We start from the raw sequence: 27890 nt of genomic DNA on the forward strand, positions 1-27890 counted from the left end.
CCACGCCCGGCCTCGGATTTCTTATTTACCAGGTTTTACCAGTTTCAGGGGTTAGGTTTCCTCACATGAGCTCAGGTTCAGAATGTCAGAGGTCTTTACCAGTACCTCAGTTTCCTCCCACATTAATTTTGGGAGAAAGTATTTTATTGGAAGTCTGCCTTTGATGAAATATACATCAGCTAATTTAACTTCTGTGTATCTGGGGGAAGAGCTTTTAAGGTAAATACTGCTTCTGTATCGCAGATTGCCCACCCGCCTGTCCAGGGTACAGTGAGTCTCCCAGCTGTGCTGCTAAAATTCATTCTGAACTTTGGTACCAAATAAATTAGAAAAAAAAAAGTTAGCAAGTGGCATTTCACATGATAAAATCTAGGCTTTATTATTTTATATTCAGTAGGTCAATAAAGCTCTTGTCCACATCTTACAAGGGAGGTGGAAGAGGCGGGGTCATGATCAACCACGGCCTTTTCAAGTTACAAATCAGTAATAGCAGTCCAAAGGTGGCAAATAGGTATTTGTTGCATCACTGTAAACAGAAAATCTTGTCTCCTCTCAACTGGATGCCCAACATTTTATAAAAGAAGTGTAACTTAGCTCCAATTTGAGGATACGTACTAAAAATTTTAAACCTCACCTTGGTGTTTTTTTCAAGACTAAGTGTGATACTCTGTAAGGCATTTCCATGTCATAAATTCTACCGTATTTTTATGTAAAAAATGCTGCACATTGTTGTAATTGTGTCTGCAGCTGTGCTGCGATTATGAGACAGATACAATGACTCACACTGGCTGGAAGCTAAGTCTCACAGCCCAGGGATCAGGGCAGTCCAGCCTGGCGCTGCCACAAAGGGTGGTGGTATCAGGTCACACCCAGGACCTGCCACGACTTTAGATTGACCTTGTTTGATCCACAGTTGTGACCACCTATTACCACAAATTTAACAATAAAAAATTGTTTTAAGAGTATCTGAGAAAGGACTAAGCAATCATTCCATTTTGTGTCCTTCCCTCGTTTTAAAATGAGCAATGTCCTTTAAGATCTGCAAGCTGACTGTTCAGTCTGGGCCCATGTCATCCTTCCAGAATGAGCACATCCTAGGATTTCAAATGGTTCTACAAAATAAAGTGAGAGATGGACCCAAGTATAAAGTCTTAACAAGCATCTCACCATGGAAACCAAGGACTCACACTGAAAGCCAGTGGTCTCATTGTGACTCAACTCTATGACGATAGATGGTTGGAGGGACTCGAGCAGTGAGCCAAGCTGAGATGCAGCACAAGGAAGGCTGGGGACGATACTGAGATGGTGAAGGATTCCACAGCCAGGGCTGTATTAGCAGCCAGAACAATGGACAGCCGGGAGAGACCTGTCTGTCCAGGTCTGCTGCAGAGGTGTTAGGTGAAGGCCCCACCCCACACACAGACAGGTCAGCCCAGATCAAGAGTGCTCAGTGGGCACGGCCACATCCTCCTGTCAGACACCGTCTGCACCTCCACCCAATTGTAACTGAATATACTTCAAGTCAGTGAAAACTCTCTGTGTAAAGAACGAAACAGAGGCCGGGCGCAGTGGCTCAAGCCTGTAATCTCAGCACTTTGGGAGGCTGAGGTGGGTGGATCACGAGGTCAGGAGATTGAGACCACCCCGGCTAACACGGTGAAACCCCATCTCTACTAAAAATACAAAAAATTCGCCAGGCGTGGTAGCGGATACCTGCAGTCCCAGCTACTCAGGAGGCTGAGGCAGGAGAATGGCATGAACCCGGGAGGCGGAGCTTGCAGTGCGTGGAGATCGCGCCACTGCACTCCAGCCTGGGCGACACAGCGAGACTCTGTCTCAAAAAACAAAAAAAGAACGAAACAGAGCAAAATGATGTTTTCGGCCAACAAGAACCCAGCGCTCCCCAGCCTGCCGGTGGGAACCCAGTGCCCCTCAGCCTGCAGCAGGTTCCTGGACTCCTTTAGTCCTGATAGTAGCTTCTGAGGTGCGGGTGCTGTGAGTCAGAAACCATTGCCAGGCCTGCCATGCACAGCTGTTTTCAGGCACTTCTGTCACGGTCAGTACATTAAGTGTGAAGGGGATTTTAAAAGTTCATCTTCAGCTGCAAAGAAGAGCCAGACGGCTGTCATCTTGCAAAATGACAAATGTACGCAATAGATTCACGTGTTTTCCAAAATCAACTCTTAGATTCTATATCCCAGCCAGGCACAGTGGCTCATGCTTGTAATCCCAGCTACTCGGGAGGCCGAGGCATGAGAATCCCTCAAACTGGGAGTGGAGGTTGCAGTGAGTTGAGGACTGCACCACTGCACTCCAGCTTGGATGACAGAGCGAGGCCCTGTCACAAAAAAAAAGATTCTATATCCCCAAACTCTAAGGTGCAAACAGGCAAAACCCCAGAGCGGTCTTCAAGGTTCTTCGGAAAGGCAAGGCCTCTGCTGTGCGGAGCCTCCCAGCTGCCTCCTACCCACCCAGACAGGAGCTCAGTGGAAATCAAGCCGCGACTGCACAGTCTTGCAGCCTTTGTCTGAGTAGATTTTCTCGTCTTTGGGGAAAAACGTCATTTCCTCTGCCACTCTTGTGACAATGTCTTCATCTATAGCAGAGCCACGGGCCCTCATCTCGGCCCTCACACACATTTTCACATGTCTGTACTCCAAAGGCAGGAAGGGGATAAAGTAATCAATGAGGTTTTTGTCGATCAGTCCACTGTGCCACAGGCCACCTGCAGAACAAGACAAAGCTGGGTTTCCCACCGCCACCGCCACCTGGCCAAGCTCCAATCCCAACCCTCAGCACGTGCCTCAAGTCCGTGCCCCTTAAGAGAGTCTCTTGTCAGTGTGCAACAAGCCCATGTAGGACTCAGCTGGACACTAACTGGTTTCAAGGACAGTAGACCTAAGAAAATTCCCGACTTTAGCAAAGCCAGAAGTCCAGTGGGATCCTGTGGCTTTGTGAAACAATGCAAGAGCAGATGGCTCACTGCTGGACAGTTAAGGGGCTCCTTTACCCTGGTGCACTCACTGTGTTTATTATTGAAGACTCCAACAGACAGTACAGGTTCCAGGTCCTTCAGCTGAATGTCTTCCCTCTTTCTTCCGGCCCGCCAAAAGTCAAGAGCTGTCTTAGTTATAAGGTCCCCGCCTGCATTGCTGAGTTTGCCAGAGAAATAAAGATTAAAATCACATATTAAGACTTCTGTGTCAGCCGGGTGTGGTGGCTCACGCCTGTAATCCCAGCACTCTGGGAGGCCGAGGCAGGCAGATCACCTCAGGCCAGGAGTTCGAGGCCAGCCTGACCAACATGGAGAAACCCCGTCTCTGCTAAAAACACAAAAATTAGCCAGGCTAATGGTGGTGCATACCTGTAATCCCAGCTACTCGGGAGGCTGAGGCGGGAGAATCGTTTGAACCAGGGAGGCAGAGGTTGCAGTGAGCCGAGATCGTGCCATTGCACTCCAGCCTGAGCAACAAGAATGAAACTCTGTCTCAAAAAAAAAAAAAAAAAAAAAAAAAAAAGCAAAAAAAAAACTTCTGTGTCTTACCAAGAAATGAACCTGCTCTATTTTCCCTTTTTTAAGACACTCTGTCACCCAGGCTGGAGTGCAGTGGTGCAATATCGGCAACCTCCACCTCCCACGTAGCTGGAATTACAGGTGCCTGCCACCACGCCCCTTCTAATTTTTGTATTTTTAGTAGAGATGGGGTTTCACCATGTTGGCCAGGCTGGTCTTGAACTCCTGACCTCAAGTGATCTGCCCACCTCGGCCTCCCAAAGTGCTGGGATTACAGGCGTGAGCCATCACGCCTGGCCAAAGATCTATTTTCATAAAGGAATATTTACTGAGTGCTACTACAAAAACGTGTCTGCTCTCGTGGAACTTAAAATGTTTATTCACAACTAGCTGGGATAATGCTATGGCTCTTTATAACCCTAAAAACGAACATGCGCAGTTACTAAAATTACCTGTTTTCATTTGTTTCATTTTTAGGGTCGGGGTCTTGATTTGTCACCCAGGCTGGAGTGCAGTGGCATAATCATAGCTCAATAAAACCTTGAACTCCTGGGCTCAACCAATCCTCCTGCCTCAACTTCCCCAAGAGCTGGGACTCCAGGCCCATGCTACCATGCCCGGCTAAAATTGCCTATCATTGATTCTTTTTTTTTTGAGACAGAGTCTCGCTCTGTCGCCCAGGCTGGAGTGCAGTGGCGTGATCTCTGCTCACTGCAATCTCCACCTCCCGGGTTCACGCCATTCTCCTGCCTCAGCCTCCTGAGTAGATGGGACTACAGGCACCCGCCACCACGCCCAGCTAATTTTTGTATTTTTAGTAGAGACAGGGTTTCACCGTGTTAGCCAGGATGGTCTCGATCTCTTGGTGATCCGCCCACCTCGGCCCCCCAAAGTGCTGGGATTACAGGCGTGAGCTACCGCTCCCGGCCCAGTGATTCTTTCTTTAGTTCATTTCCACAACCCACACTGTGTGCCATGCTGAGACTGGCAAAGGAAAAGACAAGTAAAGCAGTAGGTAAGTGCCTTGTGCCAAGCAGGCACTTTTGTCCTGGTAAACCAAGTGCTGATGGTCCTCGGGACCTCATTTTATCATTGAGAGAATGAAGGGCTTGTGTGCCCCAAAAGACCGCCTCCCGCTGACCTGAGAAAGATGAAGATGGCTTTGCGGTAAGACACTCCGTCAACCTGCTCGTAGTAGTCTAGAAACGGCTTGATTGCGTCAATGATCCCGGGGTGCAATTTATCCATCTCGTCAAATATGAAAACAGAGTTCGCACATGCACTCACATTACCGCGGATCCACTTCTGTAACTGGTCCTGGACCAACCGTGAAAGAAGAAATAGGATGCGAAGCTCAAAGGGTGCACCAAGAGGAGCGCAGGAACCATCTGCTCCTCATGCACTGAAGGACAAGGTCAGAGCTCTTAGAACTGCACCCTCAACCCCACTCGCTGGGTAATAGCTTTTCTAAAACCTTATTTCTAAAAAGTGGAAATTGGCGGAGACAGATGCTAAAATGCAGAGAAGCTTTTACCTAACTCAAATGATATATTAAATGTGACTTTTTAAAGGTGTAAGAGGTACAAGATCCGTGATTTTTTTTTTTTTTTTTTTTTGAAAAAGGGTCTCACTCTATCCCCTAGGCTGGTGTGTAGTGGCATGATCTCAGCTCCGCCTCTTGGGTTCAAGAGATTCCCCTGCCTCAACCCCCCCTGTAGCTGGGACTACAGGCGCCCCCATCCCCCACACCACACCTGGCTAATTTTTTTTTTTTTTTTTTTTCAGACGGCGTCTCGTTCTGTCGCCCAGGCTGGAGTGCAGTGGCCGGATCTCTGCTCACTGCAAGCTCCGCCTCCTGGGTTTCCGCCATTCTCCTGCCTCAGCCTCCAAAGTAGCTGGGACTACAGGCGCCCGCCACCTCGCCCGGCTAGTTTTTTGTATTTTTTAGTAGAGACGGGGTTTCACCGTGTTAGCCAGGATGGTCTCGATCTCCTGACCTCGTGATCCACCCATCTCGGCCTCCCAAAGTGCTGGGATTACAGGATTGAGCCACCGCGCCCGGCCACCTGGCTAATTTTTGTATTTTTAGTAGAGACAGGGTTTCGCCATGTTGGGCAGGCTGGTCTCAAACTCCTGACCTCAGGTGATCCACCCACCTCACCCTCCCAAAGTGCTGAGATTACAGGAATGAGCCACCTGGCAAGATCCGTGAATATCATTCACTGCTAACCTAGCCATAGTTTTCATCTCTCTTGGACTACAATCTCAAGTTAGTACCACCAGACATACTGAGGAATAAGAAACTAGATTAGACCTGCATAGTACACAGTACCCCAGACCAACAGAGCTGACTCACTGACATTTCATGAAAAGCATCTGTTCCAGATGCTTTCATGAAACAAACATAAAGACACTGAAGCAACAAGTCCTCTACCCCAAAGTGTGAAAGGCTGTACCATGAAGCTCCCCAAGACATGCCCTCATCCATTTATATTCCTCTGTTTCTAGACATTTATAAAGAATGTAGAAAACAAGAAAATCCTTCCTTCCTTTTTGGCAGTCTTCCCTGTCTCGTGTCAGTTTGTAGGGCAAATACTTCTACTTCCTTGTTCAGTTAAGTTTCTGTTTCTTTCTTCAGTCCCCACCTAACAGGAGGAATTTTTTTTTTTTTTTTTTTTGAGATACAGTCTTACTCTGTCACCCAGACTGGAATGCAGTGACACAACCATGGTTCATTGTAGCCTTAGCCTCCTGGGCTCAAGCAGTCCTCCATGTCTGCCTCCCAAGTAGCTGCGACTACAGGTGCATGCCACTACACCTGGCTAATTTTTTATTTTTTGTAGAGATGGGGTCTTGCTATATTGCCATGGGGAATGTTAACCTTGACAAGGGCAACATTCATTTAAATGAGAACTAACCCTCTTAGACAACTTAAAATACATGTGAAAACAATATCTCAAAAGGAGAAACGGTCTCAAGGTTCAGTTCTTTGAGGCTTCCCTTGAAGAAAGCAATGCCAAGGACATGAAGGATGGGAGGAACAAAGGGAATAAAACCTGTTTAAGAGAAAAAAGACCTCTAGGCTACACTGCAAAGAGCAGAGGCAAAGCTGAGGCTGCACCAGAGGTGGGCAGCATCGAAGGAAGCCACCCCCAAGCTAATCCTTGAAGACTGACTGCCCCTCTCACCAACTGCACTGCTGCGGATGCCGGATCCCTTCACTCACCGGAGAAGGTGGCTACCATGTCAACTGGGAGTTGGGAGGTTTTGGTTCAAGTTCCTGCTCTGCCACAAAGATTATAAGGAGTAAGTCACCTTGCCTCTCTTGGCTCCAGGCTCCATCTTTTTTTTTTCTCTCTTTTTTGAGACAGAGTCTCACTCTGTTGCCCAGGCTGGAATGCAGTGGCACAATCTCAGCTCACTGCAACCTCCGCCTCCTGGGTTCAAACGATTCTCCTGCCTCAGCCTCCCGAGCAGCTGGGATTACAGATGTGCACCACCACACCCAGCTGATTTTGTGTTTTCAGTAAAGACGGGGTTTTTCCATGTTAGTCAGGCTGGTCTTGAACTCCCGACCTCAAGTGATCCACCTGCCTCAGCCTCCCAAAGTGCTGGGATTACAGGCCTGAGCCACTGCACCTGGCCTTGACTACATCCTCTTTTTATTTTTTTTTTTGAGATGGAGTACAGTGGTAGGATCTGGGCTCACTGCAACCTCCGCCTCCCAGGTTCAAGTGATTCTCCTGCCACAGCCACCCAAGTAGCTGGGATTACAGGCGCACGCCACCGTGCCCGGCTAATTTTTGTACTTTCTGGTAGAGACGGGGTTTCACCATGTTGGCCGGGCTGGTCTCAAACTCCTGGCTTCAAGTGATCCGCCCGCCTCGACCTCCCAAAGTGCTAGGATTACAGGCGTGAGCCACCGCGCCCAGCCCTTGGCGCCATCTTTTAATGGGAATAACATGCCCTACCCCACTGGACTGTTTTGGAACCAAGTAAGAGAAATGTTGTAGGAGAGCTTTGTAACTACCTGGACTAAGTGTGCCTTAACTCAGTGGAGCCGGGGGCTACTGCAACACAAAGGAAAGAGAAGCAGAGGCCAGAGTTAGTGAGCAGGTCACCCAGACCAGTCCGACTGGCCTGTGGACGAGATAATAGCGGGTTCTCTTGCCTGGTACAGTTTTATCTTCTGTTCATGAGGGAAGTGCAGAGTCGATACAAACAGGTGGACAAAGTTACTCTTCAGGCCTTTTGGGTGAAGATTTTCAGCCACAATTTGACTGACAAAATTCTTGCCTGTGCCAGCCCAGCCGTGTAAGGAAAGGGTCAAAGGTTTCTTGGGATTTTTGTTGTTCCTGAAGCCAGTCAGCGCCTTGAGAATCACTTCTGTGGCCAGATGCTGTCCAAACAGCTTCTCCTCCAAATCCAGCTTGAGAGCTGCAAGAACAGCCCCGGAACAGAAAGAGAAACAGACGTTAAAAATGCATCAGCAACGCAGTACTTTCCCAGCTGCCCAAAGCAAGAAGGACCCAGCAGGGTGTCTGCCAAACCCTAGGGCCGAGGTAGTCAAATGATGCCACTTTCAGGTAAACGGATTACGTGGAGGTTCTTAACGCTTTGGGGTCTGATAGGGAAGCTAAATGTTCATCCATTCGAAGATGAACCATCGCTTGACTGAGCGCTTGCTATTCCCAGCCACCCCTGCTGGCCCGCAGGAAAACCGGGGACAAATGTGGGCTTTCTGAGCGACGCAGCACGTCTGAAAGCTACTTAATAGGGTTGGCAGGGTGCAGAAGGGCCGCCCGCCGTACTTTCCGTTTCTTCTGCCTACGATCCTCAGGAACAGGAGCTTTAGAAAGGCGCTGGGGCAGAGCCCCACGACCTGGAGACTGTTTGCCAAGGCACCGCTTCCAGGGCTGGAGTTCGCACCGCGTTCCCGCGAACGGTTCCGGGGCCGCCCCATCCGCTCCCCACCCACCCCAGCTGGGACCACCGCCGTCTAGATGCCGCGCGCCCGGTCCGTGCCAGGCGCCCACGAGGCCGTCCCTCCGCGCCCCAGTGCCCGGCCTGAGGTCGCAGAGGCCCCCGCGCCCCCCGCAGCGCCGACCCACCGCTCGCGCGCGCCGTACCCGAAGCGTTGAGCGGCCGCTCCTCGCGGCAACACTCGGCGAAGCGGCAGTAGATGTCATTGTAGGACAGGTAGCCGGTGATGGCCGACGCAGCCCCGATGGCGAGGCCCACGGTGATGGGCTCGAACGCCGCCACCACTCGGGCCGCCAGCAGCAGCGCCAGCGCCGCAGCGCCCCGGAGCCACCCAGTCCGCAACATACCGCTCCTTGTAGCCCGCAGAAGCCGCTGAGCCTGGTGCCCCGCGGCCAAGCGGCAGGACGGACTTCCGCTCGTGCGTCACTTCCGCCCCGCAGACCCGCCCACTCCCATGGGGGCGGCCATGTTGGTGAGGGGCGGAGAGGAGGACGGTGCCATCATCCTTGTGAGTGGCCCGAAGGTGTAGGTGACTGTTTTGTTTCCCTTTTCTTTCTTTTAAAAAATTTTTTTCGGGCCGGGTGCAGTGGCTCACGCCTGTAATCCTAGCACTTTGGGAGGCCGAGGTGGACGGATCACGAGGTCAGGAGTTCGAGACCAGCCTGGCCAACGTGGTGAAACAAGCTGCCTGCTTGCTCATCTGTCTCCCTGACCAGTTACCTGGACCATGGTAACAGCCTCTACTAAAAATTAAAAAAAAAAAAAAATTATCTAGGTGTGGTGGCGCATGCCTGTAATCCCAGCTAACTAGGAGGCTGAGGCAGGAGAACTGCTTGTCCGGGGACCCGGGAGGCGGAGGTTGCGGTAAGCCGAGATCACACCATTGCACTCCAGCCTGGGCAACAAGAGTAAAACTCTGTCTCAAAAAAAAAAATATTTTTTTTTTGGCCGGGCGCGGTGGCTCACGCCTGTAATCTCAGCACTTTGGGAGGTTAAGGCAGGCGGATCACCTGAGGTCAGGAGTTCAAGACCAGCCTGACCCACATGGAGAAACCCTGTCTCTACTAAAAACACAAAATAAGCCAGGCATGGTGGTGCATGCCTGTAATCCCAGCTACTTGGGAGGCTGAGGCAGGAGAATCGCTTAAACCCGGGAGGTGGAGGTTGCGGTGAGTCGAGATTGTGCCATTGCACTCCAGCCTGGGCAACAAGAGCAAAACTCTATCTCAAAAAAAAAAAATTTTTTTTTGGCCAGGCACCGTGGCTCAAGCCTGTAATCCTAGCACTTTGGGAGGCTGAAGCAGGCAGATCACCTAATGTCAGGAGTTCGAGACAAGCCTGCCCAACATGGCGAAACCCTGTCTCTACTAAAAATACAAAAAATTAGCCAGGTGTGATGGCGGGCGCCTGTAATCCCAACTACTCGGGAGGCTGAGGCAGGAGAATCACTTGAACCCAGGAGGTGGAGGTTGAAGTGAGCCAAGATCATGCCACCGCACTCCAACCTGGGCGACAAGAGCAAAACTCTGTCTCAAAAAAATAAAAAAAGCCAAAAAAATGTTTTAAGCACTTTCTTATTTTTTTTTGTAGTCTGATATGTATGGGGACAGGGTTTGGCTCTGTCGCCCAGGCTGGAGCGCAGTGTCAGGATCTCAGCTCGCTGCCACCTCTTCCTCCCAGGTTCAAGCGATTCTCCCATCTCAGCTTCAGAGTAGCTGGGATTACAGGTGTCCGCCAACATGCCCAGCCAACTTTTATGTTTTTAGTAGAGACAGGGTTTCACTGTGTGGCCCAAGCTGGTCTCGAACTCCTGACCTCAAGCAATACACTCGCCTCGGTCTTCCAAAGCCTTGGGTTACAGGAGTGGGCTCATGACTGCATTTGTTTTCTTGAGAGCTTCTCGGAGCCCTCAAGCTTTGCTTTGTCATCCCTCCCTTCACTTCCTCGGAGGTATAATGTGCGTTTCTGGGGCCAGCCCACCCGCCTGCCTTGTTCCTGAAACAGTTGCAGACTTGAGGTGCTGCGCCCTAGACTGAGCACGGGGATGCAGTGGCCCCAAGACAGACCTGCCCAGGCTTCCACTTTCAAACCCCGAGGTCCATTCTTTCATTCAGCATTCTAGGTAGCAGGCCTCTTGCTGGATGCCAGGAATGACAGCAGAGGAGGGGACGCAGTTGGCCCCTGCCCTCTCAGAGCTGATGGTCTATGGGGGAGGCGGACAAAGGGGTAAGGACCAATGCTGAGTGGGCAGAGAAGTATAGGGCAGTGGTGCGGGGAAGGTTTTTGTCTAAGCTGGGCACTGAGGGAGTTAGGCCAGGCAAAAAATGAGGAGTAGAGTGTTCTATGCAGAAAACAATAGCCAGTTTGGAGAACTGAAAGGATTCCACATGGTAGAGGGTGGTGAGAGATAGGGATGAAAAATCAGGCAAAGACTGGAAGGTGAAGTCTTTGCGAATGTTGTAAGGAGTTTGGCCTCTGTTCTCGGGGGTAATAGGGAGCCACAGAGGGTTTTACACAGGAAGCAACATGGTCAGCTCAGAGATCATTCTGGCTGCTGGGTTCACAAGAAATGGAAGGCAGAGAGCCAGTGAAGAGGCTGTTACCATGGTCCAGGTAACTAGTCAGGGAGACAGATGAGCAAGCAGGCAGCTTATGTCCAGGGTGGCCAGGGCTGTAATGCAGTACGCACAGAGGCCTGTGGGTGGGGAGGGATCTTCTCCTCCCTATCTCAGTTGTGATCTAAAGAATGAATGGAAGGGCCAGGCACGGTGGCTCATGCCTATAATCCCAGGACTTTGGGAGGCTGAGGTGGGCAGATCACCTGAGGTCAGGAGTTCGAGACCACCCTGACCAACGTGGTGAAACCCCGTCTCTACTAAAAATACAAAAATTAACCAGGCGTGGTGGTGCGCACCTGTAATCCCAGCTACTCGGGAGGCTGAGACAGGAGAATGACTTGAACCCAGGAGGCAGAGGTTGCAGTGAGCCAAGATTGTGCCACTGCATTCCAGCCTGGGCGACAGAGAAAGACTCTGTGGAAAAAAAAGAAAAAAAAGAATAGAAGTTGGCCGCGGGAAGTGGCTCAAACGTTTGTTTGTTTGTTTGTTTGTTTTTGTTTGTTTTTTTTTTGAGACAGAAGCTTGCTCTGTTGCTCAGACTGGAGTGCAGAGTGCTGTGCCATGATCTCAGCTCATTGCAGCTTCTGCCTCCTAGGTTCAAGCGATTCTCCTGCCTCAGCCTCCGTAGTAGCTGGGATTGCATGCGTGCACCACAATGCCCAGCTATTTCTTTTTTCTTTTTCTTTTTTTTTTTTTTTTTTTGAGATGGAGTCTCGCTCTGTCACCCAGACTGGAGTGCAGTGACATGATCTCCGCTCACGGCAACCTCTGCCTCCTGGATTCAAGCCATTCTCCTGCCTCAGCCTCCCCAGTAGCGGGGATTACAGGTGCACACCACCACGCCCAGCTAATCTGTGTATTTTTAGTAGAGACGGGGTTTCACCATGTTGGCCAGGCTAATCTCGAACTCCTGACCTTGTGATCTGCCTGCCTCGGATCTGTCCCACAGGGGTGTCTGTCACGGTAAGTGCAACCATCTTCACCAGTTGCTTAGCCCCAAACCTAGGAGTTGTCCTGGGTTCTTTTCTCCCACTCCCAACACTTCTAATCCATAAGCAGGTCGTCACCCCATCTGCAAAACATCTCCAAAAACCATTCAGTGGTCTTCATCTCCTTGGCCACTCCCCCGCAATCCAAGCCACCATCATTGGTTGCACGGATGAGCACAGGAGCCCCTAGGCAGTGCCTGTAATTCCCCATACCCCATCCTCTCTGAGTCATTCTCCCTACAACAGGGACAGGTGGTCTTTTTACGAGGAACTGGGTCCTGCTACTCTTGCTTGGTACCTGTTGTTGATGGTTTCCTAAAACCCTTGGGAAGAAACGTGCTCTTTTCCTCTGGCCTTGCAGCCCCGGTGATGTGCCCACTTTCCTCTTAGAGAACCTTTCCCATCCCACAGCCTCCCTTGTTCTCAGGCCCCTGCCCCCTTCTCTCTCCTGCCTCGGAGTTTTCACATATAACGTGTTCTCAGCCTGGACTCTTGCCTCCAAGTTCTACCCAGCTAACAGCTTCTAACCCTCAGCTCCAACCCCACCTCCCCCTGTCTACAGTAGCCTTACTCGCATCCCCCAGGCACCTGCTCGCTCTCCTATCACCCCATCTGAGTCTTTGTTTATTGTCCTTCGCTTCCACTGCCATGAGAGCTTCAGGAGCGCAGGGACCTTGTCTTTTGTCCTCTGCATCTCTAATTCCCAGAACTCTGTCCGGGACACAGTAGGTGCTCCATAAATATGTGCTTGGTGTTCAAGGATAGAACACTGTCCAAGAGGGCAGACTGATCTGGGGGCCTAAGGCCCCAGATCAGGGATGCCTAAGGCCCTGCAGAGTAACTGCCTGTCCCTACCATGAAGGACTGGCCATGAAAGGGCCAGGACATCCCCTTTGGGGACGCTCTGGGCATCTCTAATCCACCACAGGCCTCAGGAAACCTCTTCCCTGCTCCTCTCCTTCCCCTTGGAAAGGAAAGTTTACCTTGATTGAGCATCTAAGATTGAGCCAAGTGTCTTTGTGACACCTTGTGAAACAAATGTTTCATTTGCAGGTGAGGGAACTACTGGGAGAGGCTAAGACATGCCCCAGGCCAGGCGACTGCTCCAGGCCCAGCCTCTTCCCCTGTCCTGCCACCTTCCCCGGGTGTCCCCATGCTCCTCCCCATCCCACCCCTTCCTGTCTTCTTTCTCATACTCTAATGGGACTGGTTTCTCTGTTTGCTTGAACGTATGGAAACCTTGAAGGCAGGGTTTGTTCTGTTCGCCTGTGGTGCTTGATGTGGTACTATGTCCATAGCATATGTCAAATATTTGTGAAACACACACTCCCTTTCTGTTGGACAAAGACTCTTCCAAAATGCTGCCTCCGGAAACAGACACGCCTGAGTTTACATTCTGGCTGTCATGTTTCCTGTGTGACCCGGGGCAAGTCACGCACCTTCTCTGAGCCTCAGGCTTCTCATCCCGTCCGGTGCACCATGTTTAGCGCAGCTCCTCTGTCATCATAAGCAAGTGCTGGGGGCCTTATGGCAGTGAACTCAATTTCTTTTGTGACCTCAGCTAAGTCCTTCTAGGTACTTGGCTTCAAGAACTCAAAAGCTAGCACCCCCAGGAGAGCTATTCTGCAGAGGTGAGGGAGGCTGACTCCATGCAGGCTCATTCTGATGGGCTTGGGTGGCCTTTTCTCGGGGGGCAGCTCTAGCCCCGTTACATGTCAGGAGTCGTGCCTTGGACATCTCTTCCTCCAGGGACCCCTCAGCCGTCCCACCGCCCCAGGTACAGGAAAGCACAGTGGGGTTTTTCCATCCATGTTTCCTGCCCACCTCACATGTTTGGTGTCTTTTTTCTTTTTTTTGAGATGGAGTTTTGTTCTTGTTGCCCAGGCTGGAGTGCAGCGGCACGATCTCGGCTCATTGCAACCTCCGCCTCCTGGGTTCAAGCGATTCTCCCGCCTCAGCCTCCAGAGTAGCTGGGATTATAGGCACCCGCCGCCACACCCGGCTAATTTTTGTATGTTTAGTAGAGATGGGGTTTCACCATGTTGGTCGGGCTGGTTTCGAACTCCTGAGCTCAGGTGATCCACCCGCCTCGGCCTCCCAGCATGCTGGGATTACAGGCATGAGCCACTGCTCCTGGCTATATAGTGAAATTTTAAAGTGTATCAAAAGTTTCTATGATCATTATACTAGGTGGAATAAACCAGTCACAAAAATACAAACACTGTAAGATTCCACTTCTATGAGGTCCCTAGAGAAGTCAAAATCCTAGAGACAGAAAGTAGAAAGGTGATTTCCAGAGGCTGGGGAAGGGGGCCTGTGGAGTTAGTGTTTAATGGAGACAAGAGCTTCAGTTTGGGAAGATGAAAAGTTCTGGAGATGATTGGATGCCCAACAGGGTGAATGTGCTTAATGCCACTGAGTTGTACCCTTAAAAATGGTGAAGATGGTAAACTTTATACAATGTGTTTTTTAACACAACTAAAATTCAAAAAAAAAATGTTTTTAAGTTCCTATGACCATGAGCCTCTGAATGTTAAAATTCTGAATTGAGTCAGCGTTCCATTGATTACAACTTGCCAAAATAGCACTGATATGTTTGTTTGTTTAGAGATGGGGGCTCACCCTGTCACCCAGGCTGGAGTGCAGTGGTGTGATCACGGCTCACTGCAGCTTCAACCTCTGGGGCAGAAGTGATCCTCCCACCTCAGCCTCCTGAGTATAGCTGGGACTACAGGCATGTGCCACCATACCCAGCTGATTTTTTATCTTTTGTAGAGATGGAGTCTCATTGTGTTACCTAGGCTGGTCTCAAACTGCTGGGCTCAAGCAATCCTCCCGCCTCAGCCTCTAAGTGTTGGGATTACAGCCGTGAGGCACCGCGCCCGGCAAAGGTAACTTTCAATAGATTTTCAATGTCCCACTTTCATCAAGAGCCACTGCTCTGCCCTGGTGCTGCTGGTGGTGAGGATCTTGGCCTCTGTGACCCCTCCATTGATTGGCCTGAGGCAGTGACTTCCCAGGGCGCTGGGGCTGACCTCTTGGAGGTAGATGGTCCTCAGGGAGGTCCAGGGGACATTGGCTTAGCTGCTTTGTCACTGTGGGCACTGGTACTCCCCTCTCCTGGAACTTGGATGGTGGGAAGGGAGGTGCCTGCCTGCATGTTTCCCCATGTGGGCTCAGTAATCACTCCCCAGTCCCCACAATTCCCTAAGCACCTGCTGCCCATCTCCCACTCTCTCAGTGGCCAATTGCTGTATCAATTGAGTTCTTTGTTTCCAAGCAACAGAAGCTGACAGTGATTTGGGCTTTTTAAGGCTTTGTTAGAGGAAGTCAGGGTGACTCACAAAACTGTGAAAAATGAGAACTGACCACATCTGAGGATGAGCAGGGTCGCCGGGGGTGTTGTGTAGGACTCAGTGGCAGGAGTTGGGGGCCCTGTTGCTGGGACATTGCCCACAGGCAGATCAGGCTTGGCCACTTCCCATACCTACATGCTTGGGTCCAACTTTGAGTTTGCAGAGAGAGGATCTGATTGGCCCAACCTGGGCCAGTTGACCTTGGATCAATGAGCCATGGGCTGGGGGGTCATTGTGCCTGGGTCTCCCCACCCCCAGTTTATGCTACTCTAAATACTTGGATAACATTTTGTTCCCTTAAAAATGTGGGTATTGGCCAAGCGCGGTGGCTCATACCTATAATCCCAGCACTTTGGGAGGCTGAGGCAGGCGGATCACCTGAGGTAAGGAGTTTGGGACCAGCCTGGCCAACATGGTGAAACCCCGTCTCCACTGAAAATACAAAAGTTAGCTGGGTGTGGTGGTAGGTGCCTGTAGTCCCAGCTACTCAGGAGGCTGAGGCAGGAGAATGGCGTACACCCCAGGAGGCGGAGGTTGCAGTGACCCAAGATCGCACCACTGCACTCCAGCCTGGGGGAAAGAGCGAGACTCTGTCTCAACAATTAAAAAGTGTGGGTGTTTTCTGATTTGTCATTTGATCATTTATCTCAAAGTTTGCCACTGAAATCCGTAGAGCATGGGAAGACAGCAACAAGGTAAAGGGCCTTAAGACCTCTCACAGCGCGCGCTCTGGGTGGCCCCAGCAATTGCTCCCTGCCCCCCCTTATAATGATTCTGACATTGTTTTGTGCCCCTTTCTTCCTCTTTAATTTAATTTAATGTATTTATTTATTTTTGAGATGGAGTCTCTCTGTTGCCCAGACTGGAGTGCAGTGGCATGAGCTTGGCTCACTGCAACCTCTGCCTCCCAGGTTCAAGCTATTCTCCTGCCTCGGCCTCCTGAGTAGCTAGGATTACAAGCGTGTGCCACTATGCCTGGCTAATTTTTTGTATTTTTAGTAGAGACAGGGTTTCACCGTGTTAGCCAGGATGATCTGGATGTCCTGACTTCATGATCCGCCCGCCTCGGCCTCCCAAAGTGCTGGGATTACAGGTTCAACACCTGGGCCTCCGCACCTGGCCCATTCCTCCTCTTTTAAAAGAATTAACAATTTTTTCCTTTTCCTGTTTTTATTTTTGAGACAGGGTCTGGCTCTGTGGTCAGTCTAGAGTGCAGTGGCTTGATCTCGGCTCACCACAATCTCTGCTTTCTCGGCTCAAGCAATTCTCTCACATCAGACTCTCAAGTAGCTGAGACTATAAGTGAACATCACCACGACTTGCTAACTTTTTTTTTTTTTTTGGTAGAGATGAGGTTTCACCATGTTGCCCAGGCTAGTCTCAGACTCCTAAGTGATCTGTCTGCCTCAGCCTCCCAAAGTGAAATTTCTTTTTCTTTCTTTCTTTTTTTTTTTTTTTGTTTGTGAGACAGAGTCTTGCTCTGGCTCATCCTCCAGAGTACCTGGGACTACAGGCATACGCCACCATGCAAAAAATTTTAAAACAACATATATTTCAAATCAACAAAAACTAGTATCATTTATAGTATCTTTTAAAAGATTCTCACACATTTACAGGTGACATTTATATTATCTTATGATAATTTGCCCTTGGACTGGGCATGGTGATTCACGCCTGTAATCCCAGCATTTTGGGAGGCCGAGGTGGATGGATCGCCTGAGGTCAGGAGTTCAAGACCAGCCTGGCCAACATGGTGAAACCCCATCTCTACTAAAAATATAAAAATTAGCTAGGTGTGGTGGTGCGTGCCTGTAGTCCCAGCTACTCAGATAACTGGCCAAGAGGGTTCTTTGAACCTGGGAGGCAGAGGTTGCAGTGAGCCTGGATTGCACCACTGCACTCAAGCCTGGGCAACAGAGCAAGACTCCATCTCAAAAAGAAAAAAACAAAAGATGGACCAGGCGCAGTGGCTCATGCCTGTAATCCCAGCACTTTGGGAGACCAAGGCAGGCGGATCACGAGGTCAGGAGATTGAGACCATCCTGGCTAACATGGTGAAATCCCGTCTCTACTAAAAATACAAAAAATTAGCTGGGCATGGTGGCATGTGCCTGTAGTCCAGCTACCCAGGAGGCTGAGGCAGGAGAATCGCTTGAACTCAGGGGGTGGAGACTGCAGTGAGCCGAGATTGCACCACTGCACTCCAGCCTGGGCCATAGAGCGAGACTTCATCTCAAAAAAAAAAAAAAAAAAAATTTGCCCTTGAATGATAACTTTCTTTCCAGTTCTTTAATTTCTGCAAGACATATTTACTGCTGTGGGCCAGGTGCGGTGGCTCATGCCTATAGTCCCAGCACTTTGGGAGGCCAAGGTGGGCAGATCACTTGAGGTCAAGAATTTGAGACCAGCCTGGCCAACATGGTGAAACCCCGTCTCTATTAAAAATGCAAAAATTAGCCGGGAGTGGTGGTGGGCACCTATAATCCCAGCTACTCAGGAGGCTGAGGCAGGAAAAAGAATTGCTTGAACCCGGGAGGCAGAGTGAGCCAAGATCACACCACTGCACTCCAGTCTGGGCGACAGAGGGAGGCTCCATCTTAATAAAAAAACCCAAAACAACAACAACAAAAAAAAAGAAAATTTACTGCTGGAGACAATGAAGACTGCTTAAATGAAAAAGGCAAGAAGGACCTGTAGCTTTTGTTTTGGATTAGTTGCCATAACACTGCCCTTTAGACAGCTGAGGGGCTTTCACATTTTCTTTAGATGTCATTAGGTACCAGAGCTCTTGCAGGACCAGGTTGAAGCTTTTTATAATAAATACTGCCATTTTGTCAGCACCAATATGACTCTTGGATCCACTACTCCACTTAAATTATTAATTCCATTCATGTTAATTCTTTTTTTAAGACAGAGTCTCGCTCTGTCGTCCAGGTTGGAGTGCAGTGGTGCAGTCTTGGCTCACTGCAACCTCTGCCTCCTGAGTTCAAGTGATTCTCGTGCTTTAGCCTTCCAAGTAGCTGGGATTACAGGTGCCCGCCACCATGTCCAGCTAATTTTTGTATTTTTAGTAGAGATGGGGTTTCACCATGTTGCCCAGGCTGGTCTTGAACTCCTGGCTTCAAGTGATCCACCCACCTCGGCCTCCCAAAGTGCTGGGATTGCAGGTGCGAGCCATTGTGCCTGGCCTCATATTAATCTTTTTGTTACAAATTTTACCAAGGGGGTGATTCCAAGTGTTCAGTTCCACATTCTGTTTTAAGACTGTATATTTGGTTTTCATAAATTGTCCGAGTCTGTGGTGGCTGTCATCCTGAGTTGCTAGAAGGCCAGCATATTACTCATCTCACACTTCCCATTCTCCTTACTCTTTCTTTTTTCTTTCTTTCTTCTTTTCTTTTTTTCTTTTTTCTTTTAGATGGAGTCTCTTACTCTGTCACCAGGCTGGAGTTCAGTGGTGCAATCTCGGCTCACTGCAACCTCCACCTCCCAGATACAAGCGATACTCCTGCCTCAGCCTCCCAAGTAGCTGGGATTACAGGCGTGCGCCACCACGCCTGGCTCATTTATTTTTGTAATTTTAGTAGAGACAGACGGGGTTTCACCATGTTGGCCAGGATGGTCTCAATCTTTTGACCTTGTGATCCTCCCATCTCAGCCTCCCAAAGTGCTGGATTACAGGCGTGAGCCACCCCGCCCAGCCACTCTCCTTACTCTTTCTATCATTGCTCTCCAGAAGCATTGCCTACGACATTTAAATTGTCAATCCAAAACATTCAAAACTACCAGCTGTACTCCTCGAGGCCATCACAAATGGAAAGAAGGCCTGAGAAAGGTGTGGAAGGGTGATTCAGCTGCAGAGAGGGCTGTGGACTTAGGTTTCAGGGTTGACTGTGACTTTCAGGACCAGAGACAGCGCCCCAGGTCCACACCCATTTCCCACCCAGCGTCAGACTTGAGGATTGTAAAGTGAGGTGTCCTTGTGCTGATAGACAGGAAACTGCCCACAGCTAGGAGACTTCGTGTGCTCATACCAAGGAGGCACTAGAGGGTGCTGGTGAGCTGCAGGTCTGAGGACCTCTAGCTGGGCTAAAAACAACAGCAACGGCCGGGCGCGGTGGCTCAAGCCTGTAATCCCAGCACTTTGGGAGGCCGAGACGGGCAGATCACGAGGTCAGGAGATCGAGACCATCCTGGCTAACACGATGAAACCCCGTCTCTACTAAAACAAAACAAAACAAAACAAAAAACTAGCCGGGCGAGGTGGCGGGCGCCGGTAGTCCCAGCTACTCGGGAGGCGGAGGCAGGAGAATGGCGTGAACCCGGGAGGCGGAGCTTGCACTGAACTGAGATCTGGCCACTGCACTCCAGCCTGGGCGACAGAGCGAGACTCCGTCTCAAAAGAAAAAAAAAAAAAAACAGCAACAACAACTTAACAGAAAAAGTTCAAAAGCCTAGATTATTTAAAACGTCAACAGTTCCACTGGGTACTGTGGTTCACGCCTGTAATCCCAATACTTTGGGGGGCCAAGGTGAGTGGATTGCTTGACTCTGGGAGTTTGAGACCAGCCTCGGCAACATGGCGAAACCCCGTCTCTACTATAAACTACAAAAATTAGCTGGATGTGGTGGCGAGTTCCTGTAGTCCCAACTACCCGGGAGGCTGAGGTGGGGGGATCGCTTCGGCCTGGAGGTCAAGGCTGCAGTGAGCCGTGATCGCGCCACCGCACTCCAGCCTGGAAACAGAGCGAGACCCTGTCTCCAAAAAAAAAAAAAAAAAAAGTCGAAAGTTTACATTAAATTCTGTTCTCTTCCAAATCCTAGTGCCTCTGTCTTTCAGGGGGCCTTCCGAGGGGTACATGGTATTTGGTATTCTCTTTTTCTTGTTTGGTATTTTGTGTATCAATAATACACAGTTTATTTCTATGAAACCTTTTTGTTTTGTTGTTTTGTTTTTTGAGACAGGGTCTCACCACGTTGCCCAGATTGGAGTGCAATGGTTATTCACAGGTATGATCATAGCTCACTGCAGCCTTGAACTCCTGGCCTCACACAGTCCTCCTGCCTCAGCCTCCAGAGTAGCTGGGATTACAAGTGCATGCCACCATGTGTGGCCTATTTCTATGAAACTTTTTTATTTTTTTTATTTTTTTTATTTTTTTTTTTTGAGACGGAGTCTCGCTCTGTCACCCAGGCTGGACTGCAGTGGCCGGATCTCAGCTCACTGCAAGCTCCGCCTCCCGGGTTCACGCCATTCTCCGGCCTCAGCCTCCCGAGTAGCTGGGACTACAGGCGCCCGCCACCTCGCCCGGCTAGTTTTTTGTATTTCTTAATAGAGACGGGGTTTCACCGTGTTAGCCAGGATGGTCTCGATCTCCTGACCTCGTGATCCGCCCGTCTCGGCCTCCCAAAGTGCTGGGATTACAGGCTTGAGCCACCGCGCCCGGCCTTTTTTTTTTTTAAATACAGGATCTCACTCTATGATCCAGGCTGGAGTGCAGTGATGCGATCTTGGCTCAAGATCCCAGGCTCAGGCAATCCTCCCACCTCAACCGCCGGAGTAGCAGGGATTACAGGCATGCGCCATCATGCCCAGCTAATTTTTGTATTTGTAGTAGAGACAGGGTTTTGCCATGTTGCCCAGGTTGGTCTCGAACTCCTGGGGTCAGGTGATCCACCTGCCTCGGCCTCTCAAAGTGCTGGGATTACAGGCGTGAACCACTGAGCCCACCCCTATTTCTATGAACTCTTAAGATCATAGAATATCACACGTGCTTTCACACTGCTTTAGTGAGGTATCATTGACATAGAACAAACTGAACATATTTAAAGTGTGCAATTTGCAGCTGGGCACTGTGGCTCACATACAAAAATGAGCTGGGCGTGGTGGCAAGCACCTGTAATCCCAGCTACTTAGGAGGCTGAGGCAGGCAGCAGAATCACTTGAATGTGGGAGGCAGAGGTTGCAATGAGCTGAGATCGTGCCACTGCACTCCAGCCTGGGTGACAAGAGTGAAATTCCATCTCAAAAAAAAAAAAAATGCAATTTGCTAAGTTTTGACACTTGTATACACCCATGCCACCACTGCCACAAACAAGGTCGTGAACATACCCACCACGCTCAGAAGATTCCTCGTGCCACCTTGTCATCCCTTTCTCTTGTGTCTCCCCTCACATTCCCTCCCTGTCAACCACCGATCTCGTTCTGTCACTATAGATTAGTATACTTTTTATAGACGATTATAATTACTGTTATTAGGTAGATAGTATTTTATTTATGAAATGCTTGCTCAGTGCCAGGCTCTGGGAGGGTTATAGTTATTATTTAAATCCAAAGCAACTCTGTGAGGCAGCAGTGGAAATGCGCATTTTGCAGGCAAAGAAGGTGACTTGCAGAGAAATGAAATCACTTGCCCAAGGGAGTTCCTATACATATAGAAAGTGCTGTTGGGAGAGCGAGGCAGGTGGATCACGAGGTCAGGAGTTCGAGACCAGCCTGGCCAACACGGTGAAACCCCGTCTCTACTAAAAATACAGAAAATTAGCCGGGCGTGGTGGTGCGCACCTGTAGTCCCCACTACTTAGGAGGCTGAGGAAGGAGAATTGCTTGAACCTGGGAGGCAGATATTGCAGTGAGCCGAGATTGCGCCACTGCACTCCAGCCTGGGCAACAGAGCAAGATTCTGTCTCAAAAAAAAAAAAAAAAAGAAAGAAAGAAAAAGAAAAAAAAGAAAGTGCTGGAGCCAGGACAGACGCTCGGCTCATGTGGGGACTCCACCCCACTTTCCTGCCTCTTTCCCCCAACAGTCCAACAGGTAGGAGTACAATGCCTGGGTTCCGATTCTGCCTCTGCCATGACCATGAACATGACCCTGGGCAGGTTGCCCAACCCCTCCTGGTCTCGGCTTCCTCGTTGGAGGCATGGTTGTCCCTGCCTTATAGGGTTTCCTGAGGGTCACTTGAGATGATAGGTGTGGAGGCCTCTCGGCAGAGGCCTTTCAGGACAGACCAGTGAACAAGTGGCCACAGCGTGGGATACGAGTACAGTGAGACAGACGTGCAGGAACCTGGAGATAATAAGGGGATGGCTAGCGGCCAGGCGTGGTGGCTCACGCCTGTAATCCCAGCACTTTGGGAGGCTGAGGCGGGCGAATCACGAGGTCAGGAGTTTGAGACCAGCCTGGCCAACATGGTAAAACCCTGTCTCTACTAAAAACACAAAAAAATTAGCTGGGTGTAGTGGCGGGCACCTGTAATCCCAGCTACTTGGGAGGCTGAGGGAGGAGAATCTCTTGAACCCGGGAGGTGGAGGTTGCAGTGAGCCGAGATTGCACCATTACACTCCAGCCCGGGCGATAGAGTGAGACTCCGTCTCAAAAAATAAATTAAATAAATAAATAAATAAATAAATAAATAAATAAGGGGGTGGCTGATATGGGAGCCAAGTCTTCTAGGAAGTTCTCTCCTTGAACTCTGGGCCACTGTCATCCATTCTACTCATGTTGGAAATGCATCGCCCATCTACTTGTGGCCGGGGGCTTCCTCTTTGTCAGGTGTTGGGACTCAACAGTGAATAAGAAAGACTTGGCGCCACCCACCAGGGCGCCCACCTGGTCAGAAGATGGGGGCAGAGGGGCAAGTCTTTAGCCATTACAGAACAGTGGGATCAGTGCTGCTCTGGGGGAATCACATATTGTCCATTTTGCTTTCATAATCCCTCCAGGCTTCATTCCTCCAAGCTCTCCCAACCTTACGTTGGGGTCACAGGGAATATGAAGGCTTAGCTTGGACTCAGAGGCCTGACAACCACCAAGGTACCAATCCAAGGTTGGAGAAGGAGGTTAATGGGTTGTATCCATAGGGACTTTTTTTTTTTTTTTAAGAGATGGGTCTCACTCTCTTGCCCAGGCTGGAGTGCAGTGGTATGATCATGGCTCACTGCAGCCTCAATCTTCTGGGCTCAAGTCGTCCTCCCTCGTCAGCCTCAAGAGTAGCTAGAACTAGCCACATGTCACCACACCCAGCTAATTAATTATTATTATTATTATTATTATTATTATTTGGTAGAGACAGGGGTTTGGCTCTTTTGCACCCTCAGGGCTTGGGCCAGTGCTTTGCACATGGCAGGAAAAGGAGAGCATCTTGTGAAGAACTGGGAAGGGTCTGAGATTTTGCCCTGCTTGCAAGCCCACAAGTTAGCCTACCAGTTACATGGTGACCGGCAAAGACACGAGTCTCCTGGGTCAGAGACAAACAACTTTATGACTCATGGTACAGCAGATGTCAACAAATATTTGTGAAATGAATAGATGGTTGGATGCTCTTCAGTCCTAAGCTATATACCCAGGAAATGGCAGTCCCCAGATTTCTTGGGGATGGCAAGAGTCCATGAAGTCAGTTAAAGAGCAAGGAAGAAGACAAGGCCAGTTTGGCAATGTCCAGTGAAGCTGAAGATGTGTGTACCCTGCAACCCAGAAATTCCACTCTTTGAGTCTTTATCACATTATGGCACATGTGGACAATGTAGGTATTTGTACAGTCAGCGAGGCTGGGGAGGAGCAGGTAAAGGAGGGGGCCACAACTCTGGCTACTGCAGACCTTCCTGCTGTTCACCTGTGACCTTCATGGCAAGGAGGGTGCAGAGCCCTGCCCTGTAGGAACCCACACATTTGCATGTGGAGACACATTCAAGAATGCTCATGGCAACACGATTTATGACATTAGACGGAACGAAACCTAATTTTCTATCACTAAGAGAATAGATAAACCATTGTTTAGTTCTACAGTGAAATATTATATAGCAGTTAAAAATGGATACACTTGAACTATTGTGTGTCAATATCAGTAAATCTCAGGAGTCAGAGTTGAGGAAAAAACAAAAGTAGCAACATGATATACACTCTTTCTTTCCCTCCCTCCCTCCCTCCCTTCCTCCCTCCCTCCCTTCCTTCCTCCCTCCCTTCCTTCCTTCCTCTATTGCCCAGGCTAAAGTGCAGTGGTGTGATCTCGGCTCACTGCTACCTCCGCCTCCCGGGATCAAATGATTGTCATGTCTCAGCCTCTCGGGTAGCTGGGATTACAGGCATGAGCCACCACGCCCGGCTAATTTTTGTATTTTTCGTAAAGATGGTTTCATCATGTTGGCCAGGCTGATCTTAAACTCCTAGCCTCAAGTGATCTGCCTGCCTTGGCCTCCCAAATTGCTGGAATTACAGGCATAAGGCACAATGCCTGGCATATTTACATATTAAAAATGCAACATGCCAGGCGAGGTGGATCACATCTGTTATCCCAGCACTTTGGGAGTCTAAGGTAGGTGGATCATGAGGTCAGGAATTCAAAACCAGCCTGGTCAAGATGGTGAAACCCCATCTCTACTAAAAATACAAAAAAGTAGACGGGCATGGTAGTAAGCACCTGTAATCCCAGCTACTCAGGAGACTGAGGCAGAGAACTGCTTGAACCTGGGAGGCGGAGGTTGCAGTGAGCCGAGATAGCGCCACTGCACTCCAGCCTGGGCAGCAGAGCGAGACTCCATCTCAAAAAATAAAATAAAAATAAAAATACGGCTGGGCAAGGTGGCTCACGCCTGTAATCCCAGCACTTTGGGAGGCTGAGGCGGGTAGATCACCTGAGGTCAGGAGTTTGAGATCAGCCTGGCCAACATGGCGAAATCCTGTCTCTACTAAAAATGCAAAATTATCTGGGCCTGTTGGCGGGCACCTGTAATCCCAGCTACTCAGGAGGCCGAGGCAGGAGAGTCGCTTGAACTCAGGAGGCAGAGGTTGCAGTGAGCCAAGACTGTACCATTGCACTCCAGCCTAGGTGACAGAGTGAGACTCCATCTCCAAAAAAAAAAAGAGAAAAAAACCACAGCACCCTATCCATTTTTCTGGACACATAATACATGTGTAGCTGAAGCAAAAACTAAACACAAAAAGGAATATATATATATATATATATATATTTATTTCATTACATTAAATGTGAGTGATTTTTTGAGACGGAGTCTGGCGCTGTTGCCCAGGCTGGAGTGCAATGGCGCAATCTCCACGCACTGCAAGCTACATCTCCCGGGTTCACGCCATTCTCCTGCCTCAGCCTCCTGAGTAGCCGGGACTACAGGCATCCACCACCGCGCCCAGCTAATTTTTTGTATTTTAATAGAGACGGGGTTTCATCTTGTTAGCCAGGATGGTCTCGATCTCCTGACCTCATGATCCACCCACCTTGGCCTCCCAAAGTGCTGGGATTACAGGCGTGAGCCACCGTGCCCGGCAGGAATTGATATTTAAGCATATTCTGAGAGTGACAAAATTTTTTTTAAAAAGGAATTAATATATTTCAACTTAGGCATGGAGATAACTTTTGGAGAGGAATGCCAAAGTGATGGGGCCTGAAGCTTTAGTTTTATTAAAGATATAGAGATCTAGGCCGGGCACAGTGGCTCATGCCTGTAATCCCAGCACTTTGGGAGGCTGAGGCAGGAGGATCATTTGAGTCCAGGAGTTCAAGACCAGCCTGGGCAACATAACGACCCTGTCTCTACAAAAATTAGTTGGGTATGGTGTTGCACGCCTATAGTCCCAGCTATTCGGGAAGTTGAGGTGGGAGGATTGCTTGAGCCCGGGAGGTTGAGGTTGCAGTGAGCTGTGATTGCGCCACTGCACTCCAGCCTGGGCAACGGAGCGAGACCCTGTCTCAAAAAAGAAATAAAAAGGGCCGGGCACGGTGGCTCAAGCCTGTAATCGCAGCACTTTGGGAGGCCGAGACGGGCGGATCACGAGGTCAGGAGATCAAGACCATCCTGGCTAACACGGTGAAACCTCGTCTCTACTAAAAAATAAAAAAACTAGCTGGGCGAGGTGGCGGGCGCCTGTAGTCCCAGCTACTCGGGAGGCTGAGGCAGGAGAATGGCGTAAACCCGGGAGGCGGAGCTTGCAGTGAGCTGAGATCCGGCCACTGCACTCCAGCCTGGGTGACAGAGCGAGACTCCGTCTCAAAAAAAAAAAAAAAAAAAAGAAAAAAGAAAAAAAACAAGAGATCTGAAGCAAATATAGCAAAATGCAAAATGTAATCTCTGTTAAATCTGGGTGGCGAGCCGGGCGCGGTGGCTCACGCCTGTAATTCCAGCACTTTGGGAGGCCGAGGCGGGCGGATCACAAGGTCAGGAGATCGAGACCACAGTGAAACCCCGTCTCTACTAAAAATACAAAAACAAATTAGCCGGGCGCGGTGGCGGGCGCCTGTAGTCCCAGCTACTCAGGAGGCTGAGGCAGGAGAATTGCGTGAACCCAGGAGGCGGAGCTTGCAGTGAGCCGAGATCGCGCCACTGCACTCCAGCCTGGGCGACAGGGTGAGACTCCGTCTCAAAAAAAAAAAAAAAAAAAAAATCTGGGTGGCGAGTATGTTCCTCTATCTTTGATGAAATAGTTTATAATTAAATGAAAAAGTTAAGATGGTCTCTAGATGGGTAGCCTACACACATCTGGAGAATCTGGCCTTTGGTAACCTGAAGAATGTTGCTATTTTTGCCGGTGGGAGAAGGGCTAGAAAGCATCCATTTCTCCCCAAGGGCTTGGCAGAGGGAGCCTGGGGTACTTCCCTCATCTAACCACTAGATGGGGCCAGTACTACCGGTTAGAAATGGGGAGACCCAAGGGAGGGATGTGGGATCCTTCCAGCAACTTGACACAAGGAAGAATCAGTTTTTGCAAGAGAAAAACAGAGGATGATAATTTACTTGAGAACATGAGAAACAGGTAAAGGTAGAAAAACAGCAGTCACAGCTGGGTGCAGTGGCTCACGCCAGTAATCCCAGCACTTCGGGAGGCTGAGGAGGGCATATTGCTTGAGTCCAGGAGTTCGAGACCAGCCTGGGCAACATAGCCAGACCCCTGTCTCTACAAAAAATAAAATATTAGCTGGGCATGGTGGCATGGCACCTGTAGTCCCAGCTACTTCGGAGGCTGAGGCAGGAGGTTCACTTGAACCCAGGAGTTTGAGGCTGCAGTGATCCACAATCGTGCCACTCCAGCCTGGGCAACAGAGCGAAACTCTGTCTTGAAAAAAAGAAAACAAAAAAGAAAAGCATGAGTCAGGTAACAAAAGAACCCCTAGTTAAAGTAGCAATACCATTTACAGGTGTTGGTAAAGTACCTATTTTCTAGTCTCCTAAGTTACCCAAGATGCAATTGTTAAGCATTAAAACAGATGCCAACAGGGGTTCAGGGAAATTCCAGTTTCTATCCCTTTGGATTTTTTTGTTTGTTTGTGTTTTGTTTTGTTTTGTTTTTGAGATGGAGTCTTGCTCTGTCGCCCAGGCTGGTGTGCAGTGGCGTGATCTCGGCTCACTGCAACCTCAGCCTCCTGGGTTCAAACGATTCTCCTGCCTCAGCCTCCCAAGTAGCTGGGATTACAGGCGCGTGAC

The 27890-nt window shown here is 49.7% G+C and overlaps 1 protein-coding gene across 6 annotated transcripts; it reads right to left on the reverse strand.

The window, feature by feature from the left end:
• Positions 1–493: 493 nt before the first annotated feature.
• Positions 494–8905, reverse strand: TOR1B (torsin family 1 member B). 6 transcript variants are annotated; one of them, XR_003116012.1, is made up of 5 exons: positions 8644–8905; positions 7545–7951; positions 4656–4831; positions 3025–3152; positions 494–1534 (listed from the first exon to the last, which is right to left on the reverse strand). XR_003116012.1 is itself a non-coding variant. In XM_025360561.1 (5 exons), the coding sequence occupies exons 1-5, from the start codon at positions 8840–8842 to the stop codon at positions 2484–2486; spliced, it is 1011 nt and encodes a 336-aa protein (XP_025216346.1). In that variant the 5' UTR covers positions 8843–8905; the 3' UTR covers positions 2090–2483. The 6 variants fall into 6 exon arrangements, 4 of the variants coding, with proteins under 4 accessions (XP_025216347.1, XP_025216348.1, XP_025216346.1 ...); XM_025360561.1 differs by lacking the exon at positions 494–1534 and adding an exon at positions 2090–2725 and having other exon boundaries at positions 7686–7951; XM_025360562.1 differs by lacking the exon at positions 3025–3152 and having other exon boundaries at positions 7686–7951.
• Between the last annotated feature and the right edge of the window lie 18985 nt (positions 8906–27890).

The sequence above is a fragment of the Theropithecus gelada genome, chromosome 15, assembly GCF_003255815.1.
Source record: "Theropithecus gelada isolate Dixy chromosome 15, Tgel_1.0, whole genome shotgun sequence".
Classification (NCBI taxonomy): Eukaryota; Metazoa; Chordata; class Mammalia; order Primates; family Cercopithecidae; genus Theropithecus; species Theropithecus gelada.

Bases quoted from the DNA above. Each gene is read 5' to 3' on its own strand.
- TOR1B (XM_025360560.1), bottom strand. From the start codon at position 8,842: ATGTTGCGGACTGGGTGGCTCCGGGGCGCTGCGGCGCTGGCGCTGCTG. The intron at 4,832-7,685 runs GCAAGAGAACCC...CGGTTGGTCCAG, and splicing joins AGAAGATAAAACTGTACCAG to GACCAGTTACAGAAGTGGAT. The intron at 3,153-4,655 runs GTCAGCGGGAGG...TGGCAAACTCAG, and splicing joins GCCATCTTCATCTTTCTCAG to CAATGCAGGCGGGGACCTTA.